Genomic DNA, 26,555 nt, shown 5'->3' with positions numbered 1-26,555 from the left:
AGACAGCATTTTCAACAAATGATGCTGGTTCAACTGGTGGTGGTGGTCAGCATGTAGAAGAATGCAAATCAATCCACACTTATTTCCTTGTACAAAGCTCAAGTCCAAGTGGATCAAGGACCTCCACATCAAACCAGATACATTGAAACTAATAGAAGAGAAAGTGGGTAAGAGCTTTGAACACATGGGCACAGGGGAAATTTTCCTGAACAAAACACCAATGGCTTATGCTCTAAGATCAAGAATTGACAAATGGGACCTCATAAAACTGCAAAGCTTCTGTAAGGCAAAGGACACTCTCAATAGGACAAAATGGCAAACAACAGATTAGGAAAGGATCTTTACCAATCCTCCATCCCATAGAGGGCTTATATCCAATATATACAAAGAACTCAAGAAGTTAAGACTCCAAAGAGCCAAATAACCCTATTAAAAATGGGGTACAGAGCTAAACAAAGAATTCTCAACTCAGGAATATCGAAAGGCTGAGAAGCGCCTAAAGAAATGTTCAACATCCTTAGTCATCATCAGGGAAATACAAATCAAAACAACCCTGAGATTCTACCTCACTCCAGTCAGAGTGATTAAGATCAAAAACTCAGGTGACAGCAGATGCTGGCGAGGATGGGGAGAAAGAGGAACACTCCTCCATTGTTGGTGGGACTGCAAGCTGGTACATCCACTCTGGAAATCAGTCTGGAGATTCCTCAGAAAGTTGGACATAGTAATACCTGCGGGCCCAGCTATACCTCTCTTGGGCATATACCCAAAAGATGCTCCAACATATAACAAAGACATGTGCTCCACTATGTTCATAGCAGCCTTATTTATAATAGCCAGAAGCTGGAAAGAACCTAGATGCCCTTCAACAGAAGAATGGATACAGAAAATATGGTACAACTACACAATGGTGTTCTACTACTCAGCTATTAAAAACAAGGACTTCATGAAATTCTTAGGCAAATGAATGGAACTAGAAAATATTCTGAGTGAGGTAACTCAGTCACAAAAGAACACACATGGTATGTACTCACTGATATGTGGATATTAGCCCAAAAGCTCAGATTACCCAAGATGCAATTTACAGACCTTCAAGAAGCTCAAGAAGATGGACAACCAAAGTACAGATGGTTCGGTACTTCTTTGAAGGAGAAGCAAAATACTCACAGGGGGAAATAAGGAGACAAAGTGTGGAGCAGAGACTAAAGGAAAGCCATCCAGAGACTGCCACACATGGGGATCCATCCCACATGCAGTCACCAAACCCAGTCACTATTGGGGATGCCAAGAGGTGCATGCTGATAAGAGCCTAATATACCCTCCTGAGAGGCTCTGCCAGAGCCTGACAAATACAGAGGCCTGCAGCCAACCACTGAACTGAGAATAGGGTCCCCAAGGCAGAGAATGGACTGAAGGAGCTGAGAGAATTTGCAACCCCATAGGAAGAATAACAATACAACCAACCAGACACCCTAGAGCTCCCAGGGACTAAACCACCAACCGAAGAGCATACATGACCCATGGCTCCCGCCGAATATGTAGATCCTTGTTGGGGCATCAATGGAAGGAGAGGCCCTTGGTCCTGTGAATGCTTAATGCCCCATTGTAGGGGAATGCCAGGGTGGGGAGGTGGGAGGGAGTGGGTAGATGAGGAAGTGTGGTGGAGGGATAGGATAGGGGGTTTCCAGAGGGGAAATCAGGAAGGGGGATAATATTTATAATGTACATAAATTAAAATCCAATAAAAAAATGAAAGAAAAAAAAGAAACCACCACACTAAGGCCTTCATCTCACTAAAACTGTTTTAATTGAAGTAAGAGAATAATTTAAAACTTAATATCCATTAGGCTTTCCTGAGATAGAAAATTTTAAGTATAAACTGAAACTTGGTTCTTAAACTACAGTGAGGGGTAAAACTGGGTTTACAGTTGGAAAGGAGTGACAGGCATCCGCACAGCAGTGGGTGGATGGTCTGAGCATTATTAACTCTCACAAGATGAAGAAAAAGGGAAAACTTATAAGCAGACATAGGGGTAGGAGTAAAGGAAGGACACTAAAGAGGCAAGGCTGGGAGTGGCACGGAACTGTCATCCCTGAACTTGGGGATCTGAGGCAGGAGGAGATTTAGTTTGAATTGAGTCTGGGCTGCATGGTAAGTTTCGGCCCTGCCTGATACTCTGTGTGAAATACATTCATAGCTACACGTATAGACTCGCCCCTGACACACACCAAAAACCTAAGGAAAAGATGTAATAGAAAAGCTATGATTAGTCCCCAGCTCCGAAAAAAAAGAAAAGAAAAAAAAAAGAAAAGCAATGAAATTCTCTGTAAGTACTTGGAGATAAAACATGTATCTATAAATGTTTTAAAGAATACAGTTGAATGGAGAACATAGAACTAATGTAACCGTTTAAGGAACAAAACATCACTACTGTATTAAAAAGAAACTAGAAATAAGTGTTCGTGGCTAAAGAGTGACCCCTGTGGTAGAAGGGAGGGAAACGGCCAAATGAAACTGATAACTCTACAACCACATCACAAAGCTCCGAAAAAGACAAGAACATTCAATACAAAGAGGATTGGTCTCTCCAAAGTGCAGAACTCAACAAAGGGAAAAGAAGTCATGTTCAAGCACATAATAAAAATTTACTTTGTGTACTGATATATCTATTGATACATAACAAGTACAAGGCAAACCATGATTGATAAAATAAATGGATAAGGAAGATACGTGCATATATGAAAAATGTAAAAGATCTAAATAAGTAAAAAATTATACTATGTTCATGGATTGGTAGAGTCAATATTATTAGGTTATCGATTATCAAGCCAGGTGTGATAGTGCAGAATTCAGAAGCCTGAGATAAAAATGGTTAATCTTTCTTATAAAAATAAAGATATCAATTATCCTCATGTTGATTAGAGTAATTACACTTATAACTGGATACTCTGAGTGTACTGCCTAATAATCTCACTCCTGGGTATTAACTGACGAGAAATGAATACGTATATTCATTTCTAAATATATTGCCTAAATATAACTTTGTAGAGCAGTAGTTCTCAACTGTCCTACTGCTATGACCCTTATGGGAACCAATAGTTTCTCAGGTTGTAGTGACCCCCAACCATAAAAATATTTTTGTTATTACTTCATAACTGTAATTTTGCTACTGTTATGATCATGATGAACACATCTGTGTTTTCTGATGGTACTAGGCAAATCCTGTGAAAGGGTCATCTGATGCCTGTGGTGGTTTGAATATGCTTGGCGCAGGGAATGGCACTATTAGGAGGTGTGGCCTTGTTGGAGTAGGTGAGGCCTTGTTGGAAGAAGTGTGTCACTGTTGAGGTTAGCAATGAGACCCTCCTCCTAACCACATGAGAGCCAGTTGTTTCCTAGCTGCCTTCTGAACAAACAGAAGAACTATTAGCTCCTTCAGCACCATGGCTGCCTAGATACTGCTATGCTCCTACTTGATGATAATAAACTGAACCACTGAACCAATTAAATGTTGTCCTTTTTAAGAGTTGCTATGGTCATGGTGTCTCTTCACAGCAATGAAACCCTAACTAAACAGAGGCTGGTACCAGGGACTGGGGTATGCTGTGATAGGCCTAACAATATTTTGGTTTGGAAGAATGTGGATTTGGGGACTTTGGATTTGGAAAGCCTTGGAATGCTTTAAGTGGGCTTAATGGGCCATCCTAGTAGGAATATGGAAGACATTGGTGCTGAGGGTAATTTGAACTGTGTAGGCCTGCTGGCCCAAGAGGTTTCATTTAATTGGAGAAGAATGATAGTTTGTGGCCTACAGACTGCTTTTGTGATATTTTGGTGAAGAAGATGATAGCTTTTTGTCATTGTTCAAAGAGTTTGCCTGAGGCTAAGGTAAAGAGATTTAGATTAGATTATCAAAGCAATTGCTTTGACAAAGGGAGTCTCAAAACAGTCTGATAAATTCTGTTGTGTGGTTATTAAAGTTCACTCTTATGAAGAGCATTTTAATGAAAAGGAACAAGCTGAGAAAGGGAAAATATAAAATGTATGATTCAAGTAATAAAGGGGCATCGGGAAGTGAAACGGAGCTGAATGCTATGTTCATGGAGAAAAACAGATTAGGGGAGTGGTGACTTTACATAAGATTCTACCCAGCTAAATTTAAGCTCAGGCATGGCAGCACACACCTTTAATCCCAGGAGACAAAGTCAAGCAGATCTCTGAATTCAAGGCCATCCTGGGACAGAGCAGGTTCTAGGTGCTTTTTTAAGAAAAGCTTAAGCACAGGCATGGTGGTACAGGCCTTTCATCCCAGCACTCAGGAGACATGGTGGTACAGGCCTTTTGTCCCAGCATTTAGGAAACATGGTGGTACAGGCCTTTCATCCAAGCATTCAGGACACAGAGCCATGCAGACTTCCTTCAAGGTCAGTCTACAGAGCAAGTTCTAGGACTGCCAAGTGAGGCAGTGAGGAAGTTAGAAAACAGAAATCTGGTAACAGACTAACAGGGGCCATGTTCCAGCCCTGGCAAACAGCAGAACTTGGCAGCTTTGGCCATGTGGCTGTGGCTTTACAGTCAAGAGGAGAAGGGATGACTGGAACAATTGGTACTGGTTGGCTGGAGCTAAGAAGTTAGTTGTGATTAAGAAGAGACCAGCATCACTGAGGTGAAATCTGGGAAGTGTTTTCTGAGAGCACAAAGAGGCTGTGTTCAGAGATAGCCAAGGCTGTACCTCATGCTGCAGCTGGACTTGGTGATGTGTAAGAGTCGCCCAGGTGGTGCTGGTTTTAAAGGCATTAAAGGGTCATGGAGAGCAGCTGAGGCTGGGTTCTGGGAGAGGCCATGGAAGGACATTGGTGAAGGTGCAGCCTCAGTTGCAGTTGATGGCCCGGAACTGAATGGGTCATGCAAAGCAGTTGAAATCTGGCACCATAAAGGGAGCCTATGAGAGGCTCTTGGTGAAGCCTAGTTGCAGCAGATAGAAACAAGAACCTAAGCAGAAACTGCATGTTTGTACTCATAACTGCATTATTGCCCATAGCAAAGGATGACAGCAAATCACATGTTCAATGACAGATGAAGACAAGAGCAAAATCTGTTATGTGATTATAATGGAACATTACTCAGCTTTTAGAAAGAAGCCATTTCTAACATACCCTTCAACACGGATGACCCTTGAGAACATTGTACTAAGTTAAAGAAGCCAAACACAGAACGCTGAAGACTGTGTACTTCTACAGTATGAAGCTTCTGGAAACGTCATGTTATGGAAGCAGAAGGCTGAGGCTTCAAGAAGCAGAAAAGGAGTTATTGTTCCATCCTGGTTCTGTTCTGAGATGATGTTAAGATGGTGATGACAGTGGAGAGAGACAATGACTAATGCTACTCAGTGAACCACTAAACACTGTTCAAACGGTAAATTCAATAGATGTATTTTATCATACCTTTAAAAAACATGACAAGAAAGAAAGAGGGAGGGAGGGAGGGAAGGAGGGAGAGAGGGAGGGAGGGAGGACAGACAGGTATTGGAGAAGCGGAATGAAGTACAGAAGTGAGAGAATGAGCACCATATATCCAACATAACAAACTCTGCAGGGTAAGAACACGACCAAAGCAAGAGACTGACCCTTTCTCTAACTGCATTTTTACTGATTTTACTAATTTCATTCTACCATTGGGAAATGGTTTTTAAAATTCAAGTCAAGAGTAGCCTGACAAGTGTTAAGTTCATGAAGGCAGTGGGAGAAAAGGACATGGAGGAACCTGGCAAGAGCTGGCAGTAACAACTATCCCAAGACAGGGTAGCCCTCTCTGCACTACACAGAGAATGGAGGTTTGCTAGGCTTACCTGTGCCAACACAATAAAGACAGAATCTTAGGAAATGGACAGAGATGGTTTTGAAGAACATTAATTCATCAACAAATACTGATTTGGGTTTTTAAATGAGCCAAGTGTAATCCTATAGGTACTTGGAACATACAAGTGAATAAAATTAAAAACATGAATGGATTTAAAGCTCCTGTTTTCAAAGAGCTTGTGCTCTAGTGGTGAAGTAAGGAAAGACAGTGTCAGCCACAAACATGTTACTAATGAAACATGCTATGGATGAGCGGGGGTTACAAAATATGTTTCAAGCAAATGAGCAACCATTCACAGACAGGCAGGAGGGTGAAGATGACAGACAGGTAGACAAGGGAAAGCAGAGAAGTGAAATGCAAGGTTGGACTTGGGTGGATGAAGGGTAACATTGAGGGGATCTGAGACTCAGTTGATATGGGCGAGATCAACATAATGGGACCAGTTTACTAGAAATGAAGCTGAAGAGACCAACACATGCACGGCAAGGAAGGACTTCCAATCAGCACTGAGAAAGTCTTACTTTATCCTGGAGACAAGAGCAGTTCTCCGAAAGTACGGCAGCATGCATAGCAAAGCTATTATGTGATAGCCCCAACATAAAAAAGCTGACTCTGGGACTTCTACTTTTGAAGAAAGATAATTGATATATTTCCCACTAAGAACAAATAAAAATCCTAGACCTTATATTTAAAAGTGAGTACATGGTCGATGAATAAATAAGACAGAGACGATGGGATGTGGTAAGACGAGCTGGGGCCCAGGGACCTGTGCAATGAAGACAGTGAGTGAGCTCCCAGGCTGTCTTTTCATGTATCCCGGAACTGACAGCCCAGAGAAGCTAACAAGTATAAGGAAACACAACCCCCAGCCCCAAACCATGTTCTTCCTAGCCAAAGGACCAAGAAAGGGCTGTTTGCTACTCTACTAGCGAGTGGAGAGAAGACAGCACTCTTAGGCAGCATAAGAGAGAGGGGCCTATGGACGAAATGCAAGGCTACTTTCAAATGTTTCAGTGAGAACAGAAGCTGGATTTAAAATGAAGAATAACGTTTAAAACCACAAGCGTCTGGAGCACTAAGGGAAATTAGTTAGAAGATGTGCAGCCTGGTATGAGATAAAAGACAAACGGGCTTGAAGAAGCAAGCCAACAATGGCAGGGCAGCTGCCTAATCTCCAGGAGACCTTTTTCCTTTGAGAAAAACATGCAAAACACTATTAATTATTATATATTCTTGCTTTTAATATATTGTATCTAACACAACTTATAATAGAGAAAGAGTGGTATTTTAAGTGTCCGGCCTATTTCAGGAAAGAGACCCCAGACCACCCATCCCATAGATAAAAACCTAACCAAGAACATTCCAGCTACTATTTAGTGGCTTTGTGAACAAAGAAAGCTTGCTATAATGAACAGTTAGCAAGACACCTGCAAGGTCTTAATAACTTAATAGCTAGCAATGAGTCAACGTTGATAACTAAGCCAGAAGAAGAGACGGATAGAGGCAGGTTTCAGCTATGTATGGGGGCGGGCATGAACAGAAGATGATCATCTCCCTGGTTGGTTCAGGGAAGACATAAACAGAGCATGCAGGCCTTCCATTGGTTTAACCTTTGATGGTCCCAGGCAATTAACCAATCCCAAAAGAGGTTATATCAGTCTCTGTCCAGTTTTTGCCACTGCCTTATAAAAAAACCCTGAACAAAGGAAATTCAACAGCTTTTTCCATCCTTTGATACTTTTCTCAACTCTTGGAAACTGATCTCACTTCCCCTCATTTTCTCACTTTTCTGGATAATGCTTACTAAAGATTGTCTCCACAGTGTCTATGCTCAAGAAGGGCATAATCTCCCTTTAAGCTCCACTGGTGTAAAACGACAAACTTTGGGGCCACTGCCCCAGGTTGGTCTTTGATGACCCTAAGTGTCTGATATCATGGGTCTTTGTATCATGTTAAGTGAGCCAGGAAAAGGCCTGCCATTCTCCAAAATCCTGTATTACTAACAAAAAAACAAAAAACAAAAACTCTTAGAAAACTATTTGACTTAAACATCACAAAAATCCACATGACATGGTGGTGCACATGTTTAATCCCAGCACTCAACAGGCAGGTAGAGCTTGGAAACCTCTGTAGTGCCTTGCTGACCCCTGTCAACCATGGGAGCTGAACCTGAATTTTCAACCTGAGGCTATAATGAGAAGCCAAACCCTCTCATTAAAGAGAAGGGTGGTATTTTAAAAGCAGACAGACAAATGACAACAACCCACCAGAAACTGGAAAGGATAAAGAGATTCCCAGAGTGTCAGAGAAGGACCAATTAGAAATTGACTGCTGCTCCACACAGCAGTGACGAAATATGGGTGGGCCTATGGACACCACAATGACCAGCATTCACGGCATCCTCAGGGTGCAGTAGTGCCACTCAGATCTTGGCAGCAGCCAATAGTTGTCTGGTTACATTTAAAGCCTGCTCAACAGGAGGAGATCATGCCTGTCTTAACTATGAGTGACACAAATAGACAAAAAAACCAACAAAACAATAGAAAAACCTCAAAAACATTCTCCACCAACAGGATCTAATCAATATTTACAAATCAAATAATCTAGAGAAGCAGGAATACACATTCATCGAAGTGACCAGGGAATATAGGTTAATATAGGCATAAAACAAACCTCACCTCTAATAGAATGAAAATCATAAGGGGGTATTACAAAACCGATTAGAGAAATATAGGCGTTAATTCTTCAAATACTCAAAAAGCACCTCTTAATTCATGTCAAAGCAAAAATATAAACCATTTGAGCAAAAATGAAAATACAACATACTGAAATTTTGCAGGGCACAATAAAATCAGTGCTGAAAGAGAAATTTATAGCCCTCAAGTCCTGATTTGATACTTGTTGTTTGCATGTGTCTGTGTGTCTTCTCTTGCTGAAGCAGCCCTCCTCCTTAACCCTCCTGTCTAGCTCCCACTCACATACAGTTTTCTAGGTAAATCCTATCACTACAGCAGGTCCGTCAGCCATCTCTGTTCTCTTGACGGGCGTGCTTTCTATGCCTTCTCTATGTGTCGCCTTCAGCTACTTTCCCCAAAGCCCCTCTTCTGTAAGGCAATGGTGACTTTCATGCTTATTTTCAAGGTCAATTCTGAAATGAACTCATTTTTATTTGCTGTTTCTCAGTGTCACATAACTCATAACCCGTAACATCAACAAGACTCAGCAGACAGTGATGTGAAGTGCAACCACTTGAAAATCTACTAAATTAACGATGGCCCTGGACAGTTACCTGCTACTTGTTTTCTTAGTTTTTCAATCTCTTCTTTCAGACTTTTAATTTCTAAATCTTTGCTTGCCGTTAGTGGACCATCAACAGTCGAATACTGCAGGGCTTGAACAGTCTGTGTTGACTCTGAAAAAACAAAAACAAAAACAAAAAACAAGAATTAAAGAATGAAAATCAGAGACTTGATTTAACTGGTAAGTGGTATCTGTCTAAAAAACTATCCATTTTGTTTAGACTTTCCAATTTTGTGGAGTACAGGCTTTTGAAGTAAGGCCTAATGATTCTTTAAATTTCCTCACTGTCTGTTGTTATGCCTCCCTTTTACTTCTGATTCTGTTTATTTGGACACTGTCTCTGACTTTTAGTTAATTTGGCTAAGGGTTTGTCTATCTTGTGGATTTCCTCAAAGAACCAGCTCTTGAATTTGTTGATTCTTTGTGTTATTTTCTTTGTTTCTAATTGACTGATTTCAGTCCTGATTTTGATTATTTCCTGCCCTCTACTCTTCTTGGGTATATTTTCTTCTTCTTTTTTTCTTCTTCTAGAGCTTTCAGATATACTTTTAAATTGCTGATATGTGAATTCTCATTTCTTTATAGAGGCACACTTAGTACTATGAACTTTCCTCTTAGCGCTGCCTTCGTTGTGTCCCCAAAGTTTTCAATTGTAATGAAATGGGACAGGAATGGTTCTTGTTCCTTTTTTAAAAATAAAAATATACTAAATACTTTTGAAATATAAAACTAAGAACTTAAAAATATCTTCTTTGTACAACCATTATGGCACTGTGAAAGCAAAGACTAAGTATAATGAACCACAGAGGCATTCTGAGAGGAAGGGCTATCTCAGTGGTCTAACCTAGAGCTTTGTCCAGGCTGAAGCCTGACCTAAATTAAGGAACATTTTTAACATGTGTTTGTTTCTTTGGAGGGTGTTATACGCATGGGCACACATGCCAAGACACATATGTAGAGGACAGAGGACAGTCTACAACATTAAGTTCTCCCTCCTACTATATGAACTCTGAGGATTACACTTGAGTCCTCAGGCCTGGCAACAGGTGCCCTTTCCCACTAGGCCATCTTGCTAGCCCCTAAAACTGAGGACAACTATGCTGGAAAAAAACAAAAAACAAATACAAAATCCAAAGTTTCTGGACAATGTGGGATAGGGATTAGTACACTATTGAGAGAAGACACTCTTATCCTACTAGTATATCTACTGTAATTGCATCAAATTAGGAAAAGACTCCTCGCCAAGATACTTATGCGAGTAGGAAGTAGTAAGGAAACAGGCCGAAGAGTCTCCCACAGTTACAAGTAAAGGAGAGACAGACCCGACCAGGCTCTACCTAGTCCTCCCTTCATTCCCACATTAGAGGTGGACTAACTTTAACAAAAATTGCAGTCCAGCCTCATTCAGGCTCAATTGCTGATTGGATAAAGAACAGAAAAACATTTTCTGGGACAAAAATAATATTAACTCAACTGTCTCTTTTTTCACTCATATTGGTCATGTAGAGTAAGTCATGAGGAAGAAAGAGAAAACAGAGGCAGCTGCAAGCTCCTCACAGTTGAGGCAGACACAGAGATCAATGCACACTCTAAATGAGGAACACAATACACACACGAGAGGAACAGAGAAACAAGGACACCCTTACACAGAGACAGCATCAGCCTCAGAGGGAAAGTAGAGACGGAAGGAGCCATAGAAGAGTCACTGAGGAGAGTGAGAAAAGAGGGTAGAACAGCCCAGTGCTGACTGAGGGGGCCCTGTGAGGGCGTGAGGACTGAGGGGTCCTGTGAAACTGAATAGACTAGGGAAAGAGCAAAATCACTGTAAACAAGAAAGTGAAAAGGAATCGTAGAGTGTCCTTTAAAATCATCCCAGAGAGTGAAGGAAACAATGCGCAAGGCCTGATCATATATGATAATAAAAGTCACCAAAGTGTTATGTCGGGATGAGAAAGGCCCTTTCTTCTCTGACAGTTCTGTTCTCCTGTCCCCAAAGGTATTCCTTCCATATGTTTTCATGAACATATCCATACCTGTAGAAATCATGTCACTGTGTTTACCACTTTGTGATTTTTACATAAGTGGCATTATACTCTGTTCTGCATATATTTCTACAACTTTACTTTTTACAATTTACAAGAAGACCCATTCTGAAAATAAAACGATCATTTGTAATGCAGCTGAGTACACTGTAAGTTCAATTTAAATAAAGAGAACATTAGAATATTTACCTTGAAGTTTTCTAGTAAGTTCAAGCTTTTCCTGTTCTAGCCGTTTAATTCTTCTTTCATAAGCTTCAGTTGCTAAGTTATTATCTAGAGTCCTCTGGACATTGACGTCAAGATCCAGTGAGGTGGGACCTGCTGTGACTCTTAAACAGCTCCGATCAGAAAGAACACTGAATTAAAAAAAAAAAAAAAAATGGAGGTTCGTATTGCAACAAGGTTTGAAGAATTTTAAACTTCTTTATACAAGACATAGATTTGAATATCTATAGTAAAACATCTTGAATCCCACAGAACAACTATAAATTTTTTCTGCAAAATTACAATAAATTATTTGTACAAATATTTTTAAATAAAAACTTGTATCACCAAATTATCTTTAAGTTTAAAGCTCCATAAATTATAAAATGAAGTTTACTAAAAAGTTATTAATTTAAAACAATCTGACAAGTTTACTGAAACAGTAGTCAAAACCATCAGCATGTGTTCATTAATAGAATTTGAAATTCCAAACTTTAAGATGAAGAGATCAAGGGGATACAAATTGGCAAAGAAGAATTAAAGGTATCACTATTTGCAGATGATATGACAGTATACATAAGTGATCCCAAAAATTCTACCAGAGAACTTCTCCAGCTGATAAACAACTTCAGCAAAGTGGCTGGATATAAAATTAACTCAAATAAATCAGTAGCCTTCCTTTATACAAATGATAAACAGTCTGAGAAAGAAACTAGGGAAACAATTCCCTTCACAATAGCCACAGATAATATAAAATATCTTGGGGTAACTCTAACCGAACAAGTGAAAGACCTTTATGATAAGAACTTCAAGTCTCTCAAGAAAGAAATTGAAGATCTCAGAAAATGGAGAGGTCTCCCATGCTCATGGATTGGCATGATTAGCATAGTAAAAATGGCCATCCTATGAAAGGCAATCTACAGATCCAATGCATTCCCCATCGAAATCCCAACACAGTTCTTCAAAGACATGGAAAGAGCAATTCTCAAATTCATCTGGAAAAGCAAAAAACCCCAGAATAGTAAAATCAATTCTTAACAATAAAAGAATGGCTGGGGGAAATCACCATCCCTTACCTCAGAGCAATAGTGATAAAAGTTGCATGGTATTGGTACAGAGACCGACAGGTTGGTTGATTAATGGAATAGAATTGAAGACCCAGAAATAAAACCATACATGTACGCACACTTGATCTTTGATAAAGAAACCAAAAATATACAATGGAAAAAAGAAAGTATCTTCAATAAAGGATGCTGGTCTAACTGGTGTCTGTATGTAGAAAAATGAAAATAGACCTATATTTGTCACCATGCACAAAGCTCAAGTCCAAGAGGATCAAGGACTTCAACATAAAACTAGATACACTGAATCTAATAAAAGAGAAAGTGGGAAAGAAACTTGAATTCATTGGCACAGGCAGAAATTTCCTAAACAGAACTGCAATGAATCACGCTCAAAGATCAAGAATTGATAAATAGGACCTCATGAAACTGGAAAGCTTCTATAAGGCAAAGGACATAGTCAATAAGATGAATCTACAACCTACAGGTTGGGGAAAAAAATCTTCACTAACCCCACATCCAATAGAGGGCTAATATCCCAAATATATAAAGAACTCAAGAAGCTTATTGTCAAAAAAACTAAACAACCCAATCAAAAAAATGGGGTTTAGAACTAAACAGAGAATTCACAGGAGAGGAATCTCAAATGGCTGAGAAGCACCTAAAGAAATGTTCAAAGTCCTTAGTGATCAGAGAAATACAAATCAAAACGACCCTGAGATTCCACCTTACACCAGTCAGAATGGCTAAGAACAAAGCTTCAGGTGACAACACATGTCGGCAAGGATGTGGAGAAAGAGGAACACTCCTCCATTGCTGGTGGGATTGCAAACTGATACAACCACTCTGGAAATCAATTTGGAGGTTCCTCAGAAAATTGGAAATAGACCTACCTAAAGACCCAGAAAGACCACTCTTGGGAATATACCTAAAAGATGCCCCACCATGCCACAGGGGCACATGTTCCAATATGTTCATAGGGCCTTATTTTTTTGATAGCCAGAAGCTGGAAACAACCCAGATGTCCCATGACAGAAGAATGGATACAGAAAATGTGGTTCATTTACACAATGGAATACTACTCAGCTATTAAGAATGAGGACATCCTGAGTTTTGTAGGCAAATGGATGGAACTAGAAAATGTCATCTGAGTGAGGTAACTCAGACCTAAAAGGCATGCATGGTATCTACTCACTAGAAAGAAAGAAAGAAAGGAAGGAAGGAAGGAAGGAAGGACGGACGGACGGACGGACGAATGAACAGAACACAACACCCAAGGTACAGTCCACAGAACTCAAAAAGGTCAACAAGCTGAAGGGCCCAAGTGAGGACACCTCAGTTCCACTTGGGAGGGAGAAGAAAGCAACCACAAGAAGGGAGGGAGGGAGGGACAGGGGAGGGGAAGGGGATAGGGTAGGGGGAAGGGGAGAACATGATGTAGCATTAGGAAAAGGACTGAAGCTGTGAGGGTCAGCAGAGAGAATGGAAACAGGAAACCTCAGGAGGAAGGAGACTGGGAGGACCCTTTAGAAGGTGCCAGAGACCATTTTCAAGCTTCAGTTAACTTTTAAATTACCCAAATTATATTGGCTTTTGAAACTTACCAGCTACTAGTATATGTAAACCCAACAAATGGTAGATGATGGCCAGAAAATGCAGTATGTGTTGGTGGGGGCATTGTTTCCTATGAGAAAATAAAAAGAATACCGATCTAGTAAGAAACCTATAGTTATGACCCATAAGGATGAACTATTAATTTTAACTGCCATGAGGATAAAGCAACTATTGAATTTAGACACAGTGATAAGTTTGGTAAATATGTACAGTGATACAAAATGCAGACTCTGAGCACTGACACTACAAAACTCTAATAAACAATCTAAGAGCTAAAAGCCTAATTAATAAAATTATAGTCATTATCTGTGTATTTTATATCTAAAAATTTGTCTAGATTTTTTTTTGAGAGGACTCACTACATAGCCCAGATCCTATGTCTGCCTCTCCGGTGCTAAAATTATAAGTATGCTTCATGATACACAGTTTAGAAGCTAACTTTGGAAACTGGTATTGTAGAACTTCTGTGGCCCCTGAAGATGTGTCTAGAGGATGAGCACTGTCCTGTGCTCCTCAAGCAGAGACTAAGCATGGGGTGCTCCTCTTTTCTCATCCTGAAAGCAAATATCCTTAGCACACTCTAAACGCTGTGTGCTTTCATGAGAGGATCTCTGTGTAAAACAGCTCCCAGAAGTGCTGCCGATAACTGCATTTGTTTTAAAATTTCAAGACAGGATCTTGCTATATACAGCCCAAGGTAGCCTTGAATTCATGATCCTTTCCCTCCATACATATTGACAGTACTATTGGTGTGTGAAACCACTAGGTGCCACCCAGTGAAGCAAAGTAAAAAGGTAATCATGTGCCTTCACAGAGAAAACATGTGTTAGAAAAACTCTGTTTAGGAGTTATTATAATGCTGGTAGTCATGAGTTTAGTGGTAAGGAATCAAAGGTATATATTACTATATAAAGTATCTTTAAATAGAAGTACATATAAAAAGGTTTTGTATTCAGTTGTTGAGAATGTAACCAGAAGCTAGCTTTCTGTTTCTTTTGAAATTTTTGAGATAATGATTACATTTCTTCCTTTCCTTTGCTCCTGAAATCCCTCCCATATACCTCTCCACACTCCCCTTCAAATTATTAACCTTGTATTTCCACACAGCAAAGGTCAATGCCAACTAACTTGGTGTTTACCTTAATTTTATAAAATACTACTGTGAATAATTAAAATCAACTGTATACTCACTTAACTTGGAATGACAGACTTTCTGTCAAAAATGACTTAAGATTTTTAAAAATGGCGAGGAATGCCCATCTAATTACTCCTTGTGATGTTGAACAGTTTAACAGCTTTCTAGTAATCGTGAACACAGTACTTAACAGGAAAAGGTGTTATAAAGTAGTAGAAAGTTAAATATTAAACTCAAATCAAGATATAAATTACTAACAGCTTAAAATAAGGCTGGAAAAAATCCAAAATGTTAGTTCTTATACCCTTAAATGTTATTGTGTGACCCAGTGACTGCGTGACGCACCCCACAGGTATGTGACTGTTTGCCTCAGGCCACCTGCTCAGCCATTTGCCTTAGGCAGAGACATATGTTCACGTACGGAAGGCTAGGAACTGACCTTCCATATCCATTCCTCCCTACCAAGCTGCTGCTTTAGTGGCAACAGTGTGGGAGTTGGGTTAGAGCTTTCCCATCACTCCCCCATCTAGCAGCAAGGTGTCAGGTTTTTGCTCCATGTCCTGAGTATGAACAAGCACGTGATGGGGTGAGAGGTAGGGAGTGAGGTGTGTATGGTTTCAAAAAGGCCAGTAGTGGGGTTGGGGATTTAGCTCAGTGGTAGAGCACTTGCCTAGCAAGCACAAGGCCCTGAGTTCGGTCCCCAGCTCCGAAAAAAAGAAAAAAACAAAACAAAACAAAACAAAAACCAAAAAGGCCAGTAGTTTTTCATGAATAAATGCCTCTTTATTTCCTTGTGTTTATATCAAGCTCTAAAATGTTTTTGCTCATTTGCTTCCAGTATCATGGCTGGCTTTAGGGGAATGTTTGTCATCTCCTTCACTTTGAAACCATGAAACATACTTTAAAATATCCAATCTTGCCTTCTTAGGAAACCTGCTGCTGATACAATTATCTAAAGAACAGATCTTGAATTTTGCTTTTGGTCATGGTCGACTGTGGTGAATTCATTTAAGTCTCTTAATTTTTTGATATATGACAGAATAAAGCACCAGAAGTCATAAATACTATGTGGCTGGTAAAATAGTCCTGGCATCAGACTAATAAATAAAAATGTTATAGTCATACTTAAAAGAACCAGGAGGACAGGACATCTTCAGAATGTCATACTCACAGAGTTTTTTAAACAGTCGTCATCCACATCGAAATTTGACGTGTCTGTTGGACTACTAACTTCTGGAATGTAAGGTGCTTCACAGTTTCGGATGTTATCCCAATCAATTCCACTGAAAAACGGATGTTTCTTAAAGTCTTCTATTCCATTCTGGCCAAGTCGATGTTCTCTGCTACAAATGAGTCTTCGAATAAGATCTTTAGCATTTTCAGACACATCAGTCACTTGGGTTGGAAACTGAAACCTCTCCTACACAGACAATGATATACAGTGTGTAAATACAAATCAGCAGTTACCTTACAAATGGTGGTAGATTTATTTAAATGTGTTTCCCTTTGAAAAGTGTCTAGTAGATGTTTGATGACATAGCAGTGATACTGTAAGGAGGAGACACAGGGATGATGGAGTAAATCCTTTTTCTAAGGGAATTTTCATTCTCAAAGTTACTTCACGACAGATGAACTACGGAGACAGGGTCAGATGCTAGACAGCAGTGGGTCTCAGTCTGTGGGTTGCAACCCCTTTAGGGTCCACATATCAGATACCCTGGATACAGATATTTATACTACAATTCATAACAGTAGTAAGTACCAACAAAATAAATTTTTTGGCTAGGAGTCATCACAACATGAGGAACTGTATTAAAGGGTTGCAGTGTTCAAAAAGGTTGAGAGCCACTGTTCTAGAATGTTAAGTTGCTGTTAAAATCAGGTGAATCTGATTACAAGTAGAAGATTTTAACTCAGTATTTCCCAAGAAGTAGATTACTGATATGCTCAGATATGATGTAAAATATCAGTTAATCATTAAACAACTGAAAATGTAACATGTATCTGGCACTATTAAAAGAGACTTACTAATTTAACCCATTTGATCCTCTTAAAAATCACACTGGGTAGTATGACAGTCTTGTAGAAGTGGAAACTAAGAGTTATTTTCTCAATGGCATACAACTAATAATGACAGGAAAAGGGACTTGAACTCTCTCTACACCTGTGTTGTTCACCAGCATACTGCGCTGAAGCGACGTCCTTCTGAATGGTGCACAGGCCATTCACACACTGCAAACTTCTCCCTAGCTTTCAGCTCTTCCTACAGAATGACTTACTGCACTGTAGATGCAGCTCAGAAGAAGACACGGAGTCTCTAAAATTGATTTGCATGCAGAGTACACTAATCAAATTTGCATCCCCAGAACCAATTAAACATCACAGGTTAACCCTATTCTTTTGGGACACTCAGCTTCATATTGAGAACTTTTGTAACTGTTCACAAGTCTCATTTAGTGCTGTAGTGCTGGCGTTTTGTGATCTTCTTGTGGCTGCCAGTACTTTGTGGTCACTGATAGCGGGACAGATATCCTATGCACGCCACTGTTCTAGATTCCCAACCAGGCTGACTTCTCAGCCTGACCTTGTTCATCAAAAGCTCTAACCATACTTTTCAGGTACAAGATGTACAGCTGTTAACTTTGGACAGAAAGTTACAACTTGCCATCCTGTCAATAAAGTCTGAGGAGTACCCATGAGGCTGCATTTATTAGGGTACAGATGTTTTTTTAGATTTGACTTGCTAGATTGACAGAAGACTCTCAGTAAAACAAAACTATAGTTGTGGTGTCTGACTACAGGTGTGTGCATGTGCACACACACAGGAGTGCATGCTGCCTATGTGAAGGTCAGAGGACGGCTCTATGGAGTCGGTTCCCTCCTTCCATCTTTCTGTGCATTTCAGGGATTGAACTGAGGCCAGAGGTTGTGCACAGCAGGCATCGTAGCTCGGAGTCATCTTCTGACGCCAAAAAATCTCATTTTTATCTCTACTGACACTTCCTTCACTATTAATGATGCTGAGAATTTGTGCATGCATGCTTGTCATGACTGTACATATTAAATAGTTAAAACTGATTGAAAAAACTAACCATTTTTAAACTCTATTACTCAACTACACAGACCATAGACCAATTGTCTATTTAAGAACACTTCTAAACAAGGTGTAGTAAAAGGTTAAAATTAATTATTTCATAGATTATGATTAAGAATGATTATCCTCTACTAACCAAAAAATATGAGTTTTCGTTATTTTGAAAAAAGTATTTACTCTTTACTATCATATTACTTTAATTACTATATGTATTTGCTGTAAAAATTATAAAAAATAAATATACTAACTTTATGATTCATAATTTTTCCATATGTCTCCACCAGAGATTCCGCATAGAATGGCGTTTCTCCGTAAAGCATCTCATACATGCAGACTCCCAAGGACCACCAGTCACACTCCGGTCCGTATCTGCCTTTCCCGTCCTCCATAGCCTGAAGGATTTCCGGGGAAATGTAATCTGGAGTTCCAACTGCCACTGAGGACTGGACCTAAGACGTCAAATGTTTATTAATATATTAAACATAATTTTAAATTAGAATAGGCACTTGAGTTATACAGTATGTAGTATTACAAGAAGACATTCTTATCTATATTTAGTGTCCTGGTTTACGGAATAATTTTATATGGCCTCTACATTAATAGTCTTCATTATTCATATTCTTATAGAACCTTTATTACAGCTGAATGCATATAGGGAAACAGTATTATCTGAGCCATTAACAATAAAATGAATGTTTCACTTACAGCATTATTACTGTTTAATTTTGTTCTGGTTTGGTAGTCAGAGACAAGGTCTTGCTTATAGCTGAGGCTACTCTCAAACTCACAATCCTCCTGTCTTGGCTTCCCAAGTGCTAGGATTATAGGACTACTATATCAGCTTTCTTACTGTTTTTAAAAATATTTGTCTATATAACTCATCAATCAAAACAAATATGTATATATGTACTATAGTAGAACTAAAAATGTACAATTAGATATGGATAACTTATTCAGATTAATACTGATAATTTTATGCCCCAACTGTAGGTCAAATTAAACCAGAAGTTGACTAGTTACTGTACTGTACCGTACATAGTTCTAAGTTGTACCAGGCAAGATGGTATACACTGTATACTAGCCCTGAGATGGTTCTCTATGGTTTTGTGGACAGCCTGGTCTACAAAGCAAGTTCCAGGCCAGCCAAGGATATTAAATAGTGAAACCCTTTCTCAGAAAATAAACAAAACCAAACGGAAAAATATAGACTTTAAACCAAAATTCTTAATTTTAAAAAAGTTGAGAATATAATTAAGTAAGTTACACAGATAAAAATGAAAATTACAAATCAATAAATTATCAACTTATTTTTAGCATCTGGAAGAACCAGCTATACAGTCTTCCACAGTTGCTACCCTATTTTATACTCCACTAACAGTGTCCCGAGACCGAATCACTGCTGGATAACACTTGCTGTTTCTGGCTGGTAGCAGCTCTCCTTCTGGGCAGAAATGCCCTCAGAGTGGGGTCACAGGCTCTGGATTTGCATTTCTCTAATGAGAGGTTTACTGATTATCTTTCATGTGCTTATTCCCATTTGTAAACCTGCAGAAATTCCTCATATTCTTCACTGGGGCTGTGTTTCTGTTGCTGAGCTTGGAACAAAGCTCCAGGAAAGACCTGTACCTTACCCTGTGCCTCCAAGGTGACTGTGGGCAGGTTAGAATGTTGCAGGTCAGGACCCAACTACAATCTGTAGCTATTCATCACATACTCTAGGCATGTAACAGAGAAGTGATTGGTACATCACATACTCTAGGCATGTAACAGAGAAGTGATTGGTTCATCACATACTCTTGGCATGTAACAGAGAAGTGATTGGTTCATCACATACTCTTGGCATGTAACAGAGAAGTGATTGGTTCATCACATACTCTTGGCATATAACAGAGAAGTGATTGGTTCATCTCATACTCTTGGCATGTAATCAGAGAAGTGGTTGGTACATACTATTGCAGTTCTCTAGGCGGTCTTCTCATTCTGACCACCATGTCATCTGATACATACACATAAGTTTTTGAGGAGAGTATAATTTACCATTACAGGGTAGAGGGGTTGTGATTCTGTGTTATCCTCAAGACATTTGTTTTTTGGTTTTTTGTTTGTTTGTTTGTTTTTGTTTTTTGACATAGTTCTTTGGCCTATTTTAAATTAATTTTTATATGTGGTATAAAGTAAAATAAATTGATTATGTTGATTGAGAATGTAGTGAGAAAAAATGATTAACTTACAGTTCAGTAAACTATAAATATTTTTTAAAAAATGAAAGAGAAGCATTAAAATATTTAAAATAAAATGTTACCTTCCAAGGATAAAGAGTGAGAAAGCTAAACTTGAAGTGCACAGCAGGAGGCAGGAGAGAAAAGGGAATCAAAAGCGCTCTGGCAGAAAGCAAGGGAAACCTACATTAACAACACACAGCAGGGTCTGACTCAGACCCAAGCATGAATTCAATCACCTGTTAAAGGACAGAGATTTAACACTGGGAAGGAAGTAAAACAGAATGAATAAATGAGAGAAAAAGGAGTTAAATAATTTATTTATGCAAGATAAAGACACAATGGAAGCACACAATTGAAAGTGATGGAATGAAAAGATGAATTACACATAAATTAAATAAAAGAAATTTAAAGCAGTAATAGAAATATTAGCCAAATTATTAAGATAATTTTAATTCATCATTGTAATGCAAAAGAAACTATACTGTGAAAGGTCGTATTTCATCAAATAGTAAGTTACAAAGGAGATGTGTAAAGTATTAATAATATGAAAGAAAAATTTAACAATCTACCATATTCAGAATTTTTAAATAATGGATAACAAAGAAAACCCATAATAATATAAAATACAAAAACAAAATCAGTTTTATATTACGGATTTGTATAGAACTCTGGTACTAAAAATTAGAGAAAATGTTTTCTCCTCAAACAAAATGGAATGCACAAAAAGTTGACTGTTATAAAAATATAAAGTAAATTTCAACAAATCCAAAAGATGTAACAAAGCTCTAAAACAAGTCAGGACTATGTTCTGATAATGTAAACCAGAAGCTCCTACCAAATTAATAAGATAATATGAACAGTAAAAGGCACACCTCAGCCAGGCCTGGTGACTGCGGCTCAGGAGGCTGAGAATGCAGGTTCGGAAGTTCAAAGACAGCCTAGGTAGCTAGTACAGTCTTCTGCTGTAATATGGGAAGCAGAGACAGACGGATTCCCGGAAGCTATGGACTAGCCAGCCCGATGTACAGAGTGGTGGACAAGAAACTCTATAAGGTGGGAAGCGAGGACCTAGTTGTCCTTTGACTGCCACATGCACATACATATACATACACACATGCACACGCACACGCACACACATACACACACACATCATACCTATAAAAAAAGCAATAAAATTTGAGAGTATACACTTTAAAATGGAATATAAATTTAAGAATTTAATCAGCAAAATCTAAGCAAATAGGAACACAAAACTCGTGTTGCCTAGAGTCTTCTTGAAAAGACAAAGTTCTTTTGCAGAATACTGTCCCTCAGAACAAGTATATAATTAGATATAAAGGACAAATGAGGATGGAGTTATGTTTTCTTTTTCTATATGAAACTTATCTTATTTATCACTCTAAAAACTTAGGAACATTTCAAGTAAATAACAGGCATCAGCCACAAAAGAAGACACGTGATTCTTAAAGAGCCATTCTTAGGCTGGCTATTGTAAGCAGGTAAGTAACTCTGGGAGCAAGCCTTATTGTGTCAGGTGTAGCCAAGCTCTGTGGAAGGAGGCGGGACACATACACATGATGCCTGGGCAGACAGTCAGTGCAAGCAGTGGCCTCTAGAACGCAGAAGACACAGAAAGGGAAATGTCTGTGAGGAGAACAATTCATAGTTACGGTAAATGCTTATTTACCGTTCCATCTTCCATCAGCTTCAGACAAGAACCAAAATCTGCTAAACGAATATGTCCATTCATATCCATCAATATATTGTCAGGTTTGATGTCTCTGAAAAAAAAAACACATTTAAGTTTTAGTTGGAACACAATCAGATAATTGTACATGAAAAACTTCAACTACCTTTTAAAAAATAATTCTAAGAGAGGCAATTGAATCTTTGATTTCAAGGCTAAATTGGACTACAGAGTGCGTTCCAGGACAGCTAGGTTCTACACAGAGAAACCTGTTTCACCCTGCAAAAAAAAAAAAAAAAAAAAAAAAAAAAAAAGACTTAAAAGGCTGGAGAGACGGCTCAGTGGTTAAGAGCATTGGCTGCTCTTCCAGTGGTCCTGAGTTCAAATCCCAACAACCACATGGTGGCTTACAACCATCTGTAATGGGATCATGAAAACAAAGCAAACACACATATATTTACACATGTGTTTATGTATATACATATATATATATGTATATAGTAAATAAATAAATCTTTTTAAAAATATTCCAAGAAAAATATGTTTTGCCAGTTCCATCCTAGCTGTGATTCATATTAAAATTTTCTAAAGCACTTATTGCTTCAGTAATTCTGTGATAAAAAACTACTCTGGTAGTTTTCATTCTGGAAATACTTTTGGGAATGAAAGCACTCTCTATTGAGAGGACAGTCACACAGACATATCACTGCAGTCTAGCGCCTGCACTTTTAGCCTATGTGCCTCATTAACATTGCAGAAAGGTAAGAGCCCAACAGACATGGGCAGCAGCCTCCTGGAGAGGACTGCATTGTGAAGTTCACTTCTGTAAACATTCTTCACTTACCCACATAACCTCTGTCTCTACTAGAACGTAATACAGTGGTTTTGATCTTTTCTAATAAAACGTATATTTTATCCACTTCTCTAAGGTGTGTTTGTATCATTGTTATTTTTGCCATTGTTGTTTGGTAGGTTTACACTTGGAGGCAGAGCCTCACTCTGAAACATGACAACTTCAGACCCTGTAACCTACACTGGTTGGAACTCCTGGCAGTTCTCTTGCTGCAGACTCCAGTGTGCTGAAACTATAGATGTCAGCCACCATACCCAGCTTTTCCTGCACTTTTTAAAAGATCCCCATACAGTACCTAAGTGCTTGATATCCATCCTACCCACATCATTACCCGTCCACAGAGAGGGAAGCTAAACCACACAGTTTATACAAAGGCCACCATCAGGATTTCCTGCCAGACAGTCTACCTCTAGGTCCCATATTCTATACTATCTATCAACATTCAAACGAGGCATCTGTCTTTAGTGACAATGTACTAGTGGTTACACTAATGGCTTTTAATAGTATTTGTGTTTTTATTGACTTTTAATATACTACCATTTGGCTATTGAGCCTCCCTTATTTCTGTATTTTTCATCCATATTACTTAACTTCATTTTACCTTTTTCTTCTCTGTAATTAAAGCTAATTTTGCTTTCTTTCCCAAGTTCTTGAACTAGAGACTTAATTTATTTTCCCCTCATTCCTTTTCAAATATTTTTGTTTAAGATTGGAGATTTTCTAATATAGGACACTTTTATTTTCTCTTATTATATCTTATATCTTTTTAATTTCCATTGTGATCTCTATAAGGCACAGCTAACAAATACAGTTTCAAGCTAACTGCCTGTTATCTCAGCACTAGGGAAAATCAGAAGTTTAAGGTCGATCTGGGCTACAGGAGAAAAAGAATAATCACTAACCAAGGCTTCCCCCGATGTCTCAGAAAAGAAACTGTCATGAATCACTCTTCACCTTTCGTGTCTCCCCCAAAAGTGTAGTTTCAAACCAAGTGTTACTGGTTGGTTGACTAACATTTACCTCTCCTCTACCCAGAAAGAGCTATGAAGGCCCACAGTGTGTCTACCCTCCTCCCTGCCGAGTCTGCAGCACCCAGTACAGTGTGCTGGGCACAACTGTTGCTATGCTAAATAAATTCATAAAATCAACAGTGTTCTTTATCTGGGCATTTCAGGACTTGAGAGGCTTCTGACAATGATAATGAACAGGACTTCGCTCCAGCAGCTAAACCAAAGCCTGGAACTGCATGGAACGGAATCATTTCTTCTGAAGGTGTTCTAGAACTGAATCATTATGTCTGCCTGTGCCTGCCAGAATCTCTTTATTTCCCTGTGCTGTCTATTACTTTCACGTTTCCAACGAACATATCATTGCCAGGGGGAAAAATAGTTACAAAGTTTCAACTTAGTCAACAGTGAAAAAGTATCTGTAACAATGATAGGGAGTATCGATCACTTTAACCTTTGTCAATCTCATAACACAGTATTTATTTCTTTGATTACTGTGACATTAAATATTTTATTCATATTTTTACATTACTGCTGTTGCATCTTTTATTAATTTATTTATATCTTTTAATTAACCTATCACATATATTAAAATTTTTAACTGTCCTATGGTTTGAAAACATGGACACATTCTGTTGGATTATAACTTCAAACAAATTATTTCACTAACTGCCAGGGGCTAGCCCAGCACCCAGCCCCCTAAGAAAGGAGGTATGGAGTCAGTGACTGCTTACTTTTGGCCATTTAACCTTCTCTTTAACTCTGCTATTCTATGGCCAGGAGCTGCTGGCTTCAAGCAATTTAACTCCTGCTGAAGTAGCAAGGGATTAAGAAAAAAGGCTTAATTATCTGGGTTCTTTTCTCTCTGGCTCAAAGGCCAGAGACTCAACACACACACACACACGCGCACACACACACACTTTTTCTCTCTTTCTCTGGCTGAGCCCAACCACATGTTACATTAATTTCATAAGTGCACATGCATACTTACATACATACACATATATCTACATACCTATATATATACATATAGACAGACAGAATATACATTTGGTGGATGGAGCAGGAGTTCCAAAAGCTACACTATATTTCTTCTTCCTGGCAATTTATACCTTCTTAGACAAAAGTTCTTTATAAAATTACCTCATAGATAAAATGTTACATAAAAGGGGAATTACAGAAGAAAGCTCATAGTTAGTTCAAAACAGTGTTTCATTCTATAAGCTCATTACAAGTTCAAAGTAACAGTGTCACATGACCTTGCTTTATCAGCGTGCACACCTGTGGCTTCATCCTTGGACCTGACCAAGAATTAATGTTTTTCCTTGATCACAAATGTGTCCCAGGCCTATTTCTTCTTAGTGTAATTAATGAAAGCTTGTTGTATTCCTTATAATGCAGCCTTTATTTACTATTCTATAAGGTACCTATTCTTTTTTTTTTTTTTATTTCTGTAGCTTTTCTTTTTTTTTATTAACTTGAATATTTCTTATATACATTTAGTGTTATTCCTTTCGGTTTCGAACAACATCCCCCCCTCCCTTCCTTATGGGTGTTCCCCTCCCCACCCTCCCCCATTGCCGCCTCCCCCAACAGTCTAGTTCACTGGGGTTCAGTATTAGGGACCCAGGGCTTCCCCTTCCACTGGTGCTCTTACTAGGATATTCATTGCTACCTATGAGGTCAGAGTCCAGGGTCAGTCATGTATAGTCTTTTAGGTAGTGGCTTAGTCCCTGGAAGCTCTGGTTGCTTGGCATTGTTGTACATATGGGGTCTCGAGGCCCTTCAAGCTCTTCAGTTCTTTCTCTGATTCCTTCAACGGGGGTCCTATTCTCAGTTCAGTGGTTTGCTGCTGACATTCGCCTCTGTATTTGCTGTATTCTGGCTGTGTCTCTCAGGAGCGATCTACACTTCTGCACTTCTTTGCTTCATCCATCTTGTCTAATTGGGTGGCTGTATATATATGGGCCACATGTGGGACAGGCTCTGAATGGGTGTTCTTCAGTCTCTGTTTTAATCTTTGCCTCTCTCTTCCCTGCCAAGGGTATTCTTGTTCCCCTTTTAAAGAAGGAGTGAAGCATTCACATTTTGATCATCCGTCTTGATTTCATTTGTTCTAGGCATCTAGGGTAATTCAGGCATTTGGGCTAATAGCCACTTATCAATGAGTGCATACCATGTGTGTTTTCTGTGATTGGGTTACTCACTCAGGATGATATTTTCCAGTTCGACCATTTGCCTACAAATTTCATAAAAAGGCTTCGTTTTTTTGATAGCTGAGTAATATTCCATTGTGTAGATGTACCACATTTTCTGTATCCATTCTTCTATTGAAGGGCATCTGGGTTCTTTCCAGCTTCTGGCTATTATAAATAAGGCTGCTATGAACATAGTGGAGCACGTGTCTTTTTTATATGTTGGGGCATCTTTTGGGTATATGCCCAAGAGAGGTATAGCTGGATCCTCAGGCAGTTTA

At 38.9% G+C, this 26,555-nt stretch overlaps 1 protein-coding gene across 1 annotated transcript in view; it reads right to left on the bottom strand.

The window, feature by feature from the left end:
* Cdc42bpa (CDC42 binding protein kinase alpha) overlaps positions 1–26,555 on the bottom strand; it is a 220,885-nt gene that overhangs the window by 92,606 nt on the left and 101,724 nt on the right. Inside the window, exons 6-11 of the mRNA XM_032914650.1 lie at positions 22,220–22,313; positions 18,559–18,759; positions 16,388–16,636; positions 14,072–14,151; positions 11,392–11,558; positions 9,150–9,272 (exon numbers count right to left, since the gene is read on the bottom strand). Of these exons, the coding sequence (XP_032770541.1) occupies positions 9,150–9,272; positions 11,392–11,558; positions 14,072–14,151; positions 16,388–16,636; positions 18,559–18,759; positions 22,220–22,313 (914 nt within the window). The remainder of the gene's footprint in view (positions 1–9,149; positions 9,273–11,391; positions 11,559–14,071; positions 14,152–16,387; positions 16,637–18,558; positions 18,760–22,219; positions 22,314–26,555) is intronic.

This window comes from Rattus rattus, chromosome 10, assembly GCF_011064425.1.
Source record: "Rattus rattus isolate New Zealand chromosome 10, Rrattus_CSIRO_v1, whole genome shotgun sequence".
In the NCBI taxonomy this organism is placed as follows: Eukaryota; Metazoa; Chordata; class Mammalia; order Rodentia; family Muridae; genus Rattus; species Rattus rattus.
The sequence above is the reverse complement of the archived record's forward strand: the minus strand, read 5'-3'. Positions and strand labels throughout refer to the sequence as shown.